The 7,382-nt window shown below is 35.3% G+C and overlaps 1 protein-coding gene and 1 long non-coding RNA gene across 2 annotated transcripts; one reads left to right on the top strand and one right to left on the bottom strand.

Moving 5' to 3' along the window:
• Positions 1–4,194, top strand: LOC135743841 (uncharacterized). Its single transcript, XR_010530595.2, has 3 exons — positions 1–100; positions 3,753–3,910; positions 4,057–4,194. It is a non-coding gene; the product is annotated as an uncharacterized lncRNA (long non-coding RNA).
• On the bottom strand, positions 2,500–5,250 carry LOC135743839 (transmembrane 4 L6 family member 5-like). Its single transcript, XM_065261702.2, has 5 exons — positions 5,015–5,250; positions 4,628–4,693; positions 4,045–4,178; positions 3,706–3,923; positions 2,500–3,007 (listed from the first exon to the last, which is right to left on the bottom strand). The coding sequence occupies exons 1-5, from the start codon at positions 5,189–5,191 to the stop codon at positions 2,988–2,990; spliced, it is 615 nt and encodes a 204-aa protein (XP_065117774.1). The 5' UTR covers positions 5,192–5,250; the 3' UTR covers positions 2,500–2,987.
• Positions 5,251–7,382: the final 2,132 nt, after the last annotated feature.

Genomic DNA, 7,382 nt, shown 5'->3' on the forward strand with positions numbered 1-7,382 from the left:
GTTTTGCAGGTGTAACCCCCATTGTGTTCAGTGGGGGTTTTGGTGGAGCTTGTCTTTGGCTTGTGGTGTACCTAATAGACTTGTTAAATCCAGGATACAGGTCATGTTAATCCTTTATGCATATCTTCAGAACAGAATGTGAGAGAAAGATAAATTAGCTTTAAGTCACAGCTGAAGGGCGCAGTTAGGCACGACGTGCTTGCAGCCCCCTTTAGCAGAGACTAGGAAACAGCATTAGACTTGAGTACCTTGCTTTTATGAGATGTTACCACACAATAAAAATATTAAAGCAAAAAAAAAAAGTACCCACACAACTTTCATGAAGTAAAATCACCAAAGGCACATGTTTCTTTCCATACGTTTACATTGATTAGGGTGCTGAGCAGTGATACAAAGAATCATTGGATGCTGCGGTCATAGCTGTGTTTTATCCTAAATAAAAAAAACTGTTCTTATAATATGTGGACAATCCCTAATACAGACTTTAATTACACAGCTTTTTTATTTATATTTTTATGTTACAATGCATATAATCTTATTTTAAGGTTTAAGTTAATTGCTTTATTCACTTTATGTGCCAAATCTAAGGAGTCCCGCAGAATGAACTATAACTATCTAAATACATTTTAAATACACTAATAAATAAAGGAAGATTTACAAAATTAAACCCTAAATGACAAGTGCCTGTTCTGAAACCACAGATCATGTGATAGTGATGATGTGTTTGTAGCCTATTCTCCTTTTGTGTTAATGTTGTTATTATTATTATGTTGTTCAGGTACAACGCATTTCCTTTACTTTTTTGAATAGCTAAATTTTACTGAATGTTCATAAAAACACATTTGTGCCATATATCGTATCCCTACAATTTTAAATCTCTTGACAGCTATTTTTTCCTCTGAATGATATTTCAATAGGCAGTATTTAAATGTGTGCATATTTTATCACTCTGAGGCTATTTTGGGGATTTCCGCCTGGATTTGGCCTACCCAATTTCAAAAGCTTCTCATACCCACATGCAGAGGTGCACATACAAAAGTTTGGTATCATTTTACAGGAAACCCTTTGAAATTACACAAAACACTGTTAAAAGTGCTCAACATGGTTGTATGTGTTGTCAGTCCTCTAATAAACACAAAAATAAATAGGCGCTTTTTGATGTTTTTTTTTCTAAAGTCTGTATTTAAAAGTGTATAACTCTGGCCATGAGTGGTAACGAAACCTGCAGATAGTTTTGTTTGATTCCAGCTATTGCCAGCTTACAGAGGAAAAATGATTTTTTTTCTCTATCATAATAAATGCAAAAGTTATTTTACTCCAACTGATGGGAGGAATAATACGCTTTTTGTATACAATTTCTGCCTAAAAACATTTGAAGTGTCCCCATAACCACATACAGTGGAATAAATGCAATATCTTTATATCATTTTGCAGAAAACCCTTTGAAGTTACATAAAAAGCTGCTGTTTGTGACAAATATTGTTATTTATGTTGTTTTTCATATGATAAAACACCAAATTGTCTTTTTTATGTTGTAAATACTGTCTTTGATAGTGTATAACTCTGGTTCTGGGTGCTCTAGCAGACTGCAGACAGTTCTGGTTGTTAGCAGCAGCAGACAGTAAACACCCAAAAAAAGAATGAACTCTTTAGCATGTCGCATTCAAAAGTTATTCTTATTTTACTGAAGGGTGCGAAAATAAATTTTTCATATAAATATTAATTTTTTGTTTTGCACATATAATAAATAGCAAGGGGTTAATTATGCACACAACCAAAGAAAATGCTGTGAATGGACTCATTGTTTAGAGTAGGACCTAAGATAAAAGATGGTGTATCATTTGTGGCTATCTGTGCTATCTGAGGCAGTCCACACTCTTTTCACATATGTTTACAAAAGACCATTTTTACCTTATTATTCATTCGAGGATTGTTGGATATGTGTTAATGATAGAGCAAAAATAATGCTGTGGCCTTATTCCTGAGAATGAGAGCTTTCATTTGATATAAGACTTGCCCATGTTTGTCATACTTGAAAAATATGTGAATATTAAATCATATAATAAATTGTCGGGGGGGGGGGGGGTGATAGTGTAAATTAAGTGTAAATAACTTTCTTACAGTAAAACATATCTCAAAGTGATGCATATCTACAGAAAGTAGAGAGTCTAAGCTTTCAAACGGTATCTCATATGTGGTACTGGGTCCATGACAGACCATTAAAAATTAAAGGAATATTTTATATTAAGTCAAAATAAGATAATTCTGGACCCGGTACAGGGTCCACAGAGTCAAACAAGTTAAATGGTATAATGTTTTGACATAACATGACATAAAATTATAGATTCTGTGAAGAAGTATTGTGCGGTTTTAAATGTGACTGACAAAACACACTCTGTAACGTGTTAGTTTTATTTTATTTTTAGTGATTATTTCTTAGTTCCTAAAAAATAAGCGCACAGACAAATAGATAAAAAGTGCTACTTTTAATAATAAAGACAATTTCCTTTACAGCATCATTCATTCTCTGAATCATTTCACAAACAGTATTAATAACAAACAGTGCAAAGCCAATGAGTATATAAACTAAAAATGAAAAAGTACTCTGTAGAAATTACAGTATTACTGGCAAGTAACTTACTGTAGATTTTACATTTATGTTATTTACTGGCAACAGTTTATTCAAAGTTAAATGAACATGAAACATTTTCAGTCTTTATCTTCTACAGAAAGTTACTGGCAACCAGCTGCATAATTACAGCAAATTTTTACAGTGTACCAATACATTTGTATTGAAATGTTATACATATGTTATAACATTTCCGCATTTAAATCTCACATCTAAATTCTATTCAATGAATGGCAACTACTGAATGAATCAAACATGCAAATGAACAATACAATACATCTTTCCACAAGAGGACGCAAGTTAGCTGATTAAAGAGACAGGATGGTGGATATGAAGTCTGTGATCCCATTCACCCAAATCAGGCAGCATGTACAGTGGCTGAAAAACAAAACAAATGTAAAATGACAAGTAGCTCAAAACTGTTTCATTTCTTAAAGTGCATCCACATTATGCCTGTGGCTAACATATACTTTAGAGACTGAAGCAACAGCCACAGTTACTAAGTGTCATTTATCTTTTTATAAGAAATTAGGATAATAAAATATGGTTCATTATGAAATTGTGATTTGTATTCCTTCTGATTTGTTTGGACGCTTGTAATACAAATGTGGCTCTTTCAGTATTAAAAATTAATTATAATACATTATAATTCTTGTATTAACAGTATCTACAGTAGAAAAAAATCCTGCATGCTGTTAATACTTGTGGTAGTTGATACTTGGGGCAGTTGTAGCCTTGAAACCCGAGAGTTGCCGGTTCGAGGCTCACGGATGGTGGGTTGCAACTGTGGTGCCCTTGAGCATTACCCTAATTGCTCTGTGTGTGTGTGCATGTGTGTGTGTGTGTGTGTGTGTGCGTGTGTGTGCGTGTGTGTGTGCGTGTATCACATGCATCTATGTGCTCTTTGAAAGGTTACCACCACAGTGACAGCTTTTGTACAGCTTTTATTTCTGAAAGTGTACAACATTACTTATATCTATATATCTATTTGATCTATTCCAAACTTCTATGAGTTTCAGATTTGTAGCTTCAACAGTCACGGAGTGTTTATATATATATAACTGTAATATACTTACTGGTCAATATCACATTGTTGTGTCTTGTATTTTCTGTATCCCTGCAGGTTCCACAAAGGCATCCGAAAAGGCCATTGATCATCTGTATACCACAAAGGATGATCTGCAGAATGCTGACGAAAAACAGTACTGAGAACAGACCACTATTAAATTTCACCACGTTCTTTGGCTCAGTGCATTTTTCCCATGAAGCGCGGTCTTTAAGGTAATCTGCATTCCTGAGAGATATAGAGACAACTTTTAGTATCATAGGACAATCTGAGAAATGCAGAAGAATTTTAAGGAAAGTGCAAATGTCATTTTATGTTGAAAAGTACTGTAAATAGGTGTGGCTCTTACTTGTATTCAAAGGGAGTTATCCATTCATCACCAACTTTACAGAGGGGCCCATGATAAAGGCCCAACACTGCCACTGAGAAACTATAGAGGGCACCAGCAACACCCACGGCTGCAAGTATAATGGACAGAAACATCTAAAACAGAAAATGGGCATCAGAGTATTTACTATTCAGTTGAACTGTTCTTAAACCACTAAGCAAGCATTTCAAAATAATTTTTGGAGTTCTTTGTTCCTGTCCTGATGACCGGTTAAAGGATCAAACAAGAAGCAAAACCACAAATGTATATGTGTATTTTTATGCTGCTGCTGTTTCCTGTTGTTTCATTTGTCAGGTGTTGCACATTTTTATGCTTGTTTTAGTTCCTGGATCTTTATGGTATTGGGATTCTTCAAGTTTGATTAAAATAGTCATTGCATATGGGTTCAAATTTAAAGTGGATCATGTAACACAACTTCCTTTTTATTTTATCTCGAGTTAGTTTAGCGCAGGTGCTTTCTCATAACTGAATTTCTAAAGGATTGTAGACATTATTAAATGGCAAATAAAAAATAAATGAGTATGTTGGTGGGTTTGTAACTCACCCCAATGCGGTTTGCACACCAGCCCCGCTCTCCAGTCATGTAAATATGAAATGCAGGGATCAATACCTGCAAACAGAGAAATTTTTTGGTTTCATTATTTTGTCATTTCATTTATTGATATATTTCAGATTGTTTTGAACACTGAATAAATCATCTTGTACATTCACCAGTCACATTTGTGCAAAGCCCAATTGATGCAATATCTTAACATACAAAATACCCACTGCCTACTTTTATTTTTTCAAGATTTTTTTTACAAATAAGTAGTAAACAGCATGTAAATTACAAGAACCACACAGTATCTTCTTTGAAACCCAATAGTCATATGAGCATATACAAATTTTTACATAGGATATTTATATCCTAATTCTTTTTCTATAAACTCACCATTACACCTCCTCCAACCAGTCCTCCCATGAGTTTTACCTCCTCTGTAATTTGTTTATTTTGCACGTATGTAACTTTCCAATCGGGAAAAAACAGTATTATATTACAGAATGCGGAGATGAGCGCTAATGGGTACAAAGTTTTCCCGATGCACAGCGAACACTTTCCCGTACACATATTGTGAGTTGTGTGTTTCTCCTAAAGAAGATGAAAAGATTTACGTATCACAGATCCCCCAAAATGTCTCACTTTCATAGTGCTGATGTCTTTATAAACACTGGCTTAAGATAAGACCACCCCTTGGAATTCTTCCTCTAACCACACCCTGTAAAACCTTACAGTACCAATCATTAAAAAGTTTTACTTTTAAAATAATTATATATAAAGTATGCTCTTTGGATTAGTATAGTGTGCCTAGAGTATAGTGTTATAATTTCATATAAACATAACACAACAGCTTACAGTCACAACACTAATACAGTATGTGTGAATATGAAACCTGAACGAGCAACTTGAGTCAAACTTGTGTACTATTCGCACAGGATACCGGTAACCACAGTGACAGATATACATTTAATAACTCTACCTTTATCAACAAAGTAGTGTTTTACAATGGAGGCAACGCTGAGGGGTTATTTTATGAGCAACGTTGCACTTAAAACCAAAGCAACACTCAGATGCGTATATTACAAAAGAACATTCACAGTTAACATCTACCTAACCCTAACCTCACAGTGTAATGTAGCACAGACATGAAGCAGTTTGCCGACTTCTACGTTGAGTCTACATTAACAAAGTGACACAGCGTGAGTAAAGGAAAGCGGAGTAAGTTGTCACACTGTTCATAACTCAAATACTAGAGGCTCTATCTCAAAAATTGAATAGCCACTTTGTGACCACGATGACTTCTATTGTCAACTTCGTGTTGTTCAAATGTGGTCAGTATCTCTCTTATCTGACGTTAGCACAATTTTCTTATTTTTTGGCTTAAAAATGAAAGAATCTGCACTTAAAATTTTATGCAATACAACTTTTTTGGGTATGAATGTCTAAAATGATTATTTTGCAGAAAATAGAGAAGACAATAACGAGTCTTTTGATACTTTAGCTGACGTGCTATGTTGAGCTAACCCTGAGATTTAGCCAACATTAGCACTCATGTCAGTTTGGGGCAAGTTTTATCAATGACTTTGGGGCTAGTCGTCACATGTCTTTCACATGGAAATAGTTAACCCCGGGTTATTTTAAACCCCAGGTTAACAGAATCCTGGATTATCTGGTTCATGTCTCACACTGTTTGACTCCTTCTCATTTGACTCCTCTGGTTTTCCCAGATGGTCTCCCATCCAAGTACTGACCAGGCTCAGCCCTGCTTAGCTTCAGTGGGCAAGCTGTCTTGGGCTACAGGGTGAGATGAAAATTTAATGAATACAACATATGTGCCCAAGACTTCCTCCTTTCATTCGGTATGAGATTTATACCATTGTGTTGGATTGTGTAAATGTTAGACAGTGTGAAAAGTGTGACAACTTACCCCGCTCTATCTACGTGACAACTAGTCCTGCACGATTCCGTTAACGAAACGCTTAAATCCGGTGACTGCAGTTATCCCCTTTGGATCTGTGATTTAACATGACTTTACCTACCGCACATGATGTTTCTTGTGTCTTTGTAATTTCTGTCAGGCCAAACAAACCAATGCGCCTTTAGTTATTGCTTAGAGACGGGTAAGCGCACAGCTAGGGTCGGCAGATTTGTGTATCAAAACTACTTAAAAGCATCCCAATGACTATTCACAGCCTAAATACCAATAACTAATAAACAAAATGCTTTCATCTTTAACCCACAGAAAGAATCAACTCGCTGAAACAGTTTAAAAGTAGCACAAATTTGAAGTCCACAATTAAGCAGAGGACTTGGCAACGCAGTGCACAGCATCTCTCGTCGAGTTCACGCTCTGGATGAATGTACAAAGTCAAAGTTGAGTTAGAAAAAGTTGTTTTTAAGAAGTTTTCAAATATATGCAAAGAAATCACACTTTTCGAAAGGCACAATGCTATTTTATTGCTTTATGTAATGTTACGAAAGCTTCTGACCCCATTACCTTTATAACGCATTCTTGTTGCCATTGCCTTGCTACGAGTTGAGTATGACTGCTTAAACTTCGGCAGCAAATAAGTTGACTATAAATAGTAAAACATAACCCACCAAACTGGTTAGTGATTAAAGATTGTTCATAAATTAATACACTTTGACCCTGTCGCAGACACCCCCATTTTCAAAAAAACTGGATCTAGACAAACACATCCAACATTTTGCTGAAAAGTATCTGCATGTTCAGCTTTATTTCAGCTATTTATATGGTGGC

The sequence above is a fragment of the Paramisgurnus dabryanus genome, chromosome 2 (genome assembly GCF_030506205.2).
Source record: "Paramisgurnus dabryanus chromosome 2, PD_genome_1.1, whole genome shotgun sequence".
Classification (NCBI taxonomy): domain Eukaryota; kingdom Metazoa; phylum Chordata; class Actinopteri; order Cypriniformes; family Cobitidae; genus Paramisgurnus; species Paramisgurnus dabryanus.

What these genes read in the sequence shown, in the direction of transcription:
- LOC135743839 (XM_065261702.2), bottom strand. Translation starts at nt 5,191, where the DNA reads ATGTGTACGGGAAAGTGTTCGCTGTGCATCGGGAAAACTTTGTACCCA. An exon ending in GGTGTGCAAACCGCATTGGG is followed by an intron (nt 4,179 to 4,627) that starts GTGAGTTACAAA and finishes TTTCTGTTTTAG; the next exon opens with ATGTTTCTGTCCATTATACT. An exon ending in CAACAATGTGATATTGACCA is followed by an intron (nt 3,008 to 3,705) that starts GTAAGTATATTA and finishes TTTGTTTTTCAG; the next exon opens with CCACTGTACATGCTGCCTGA.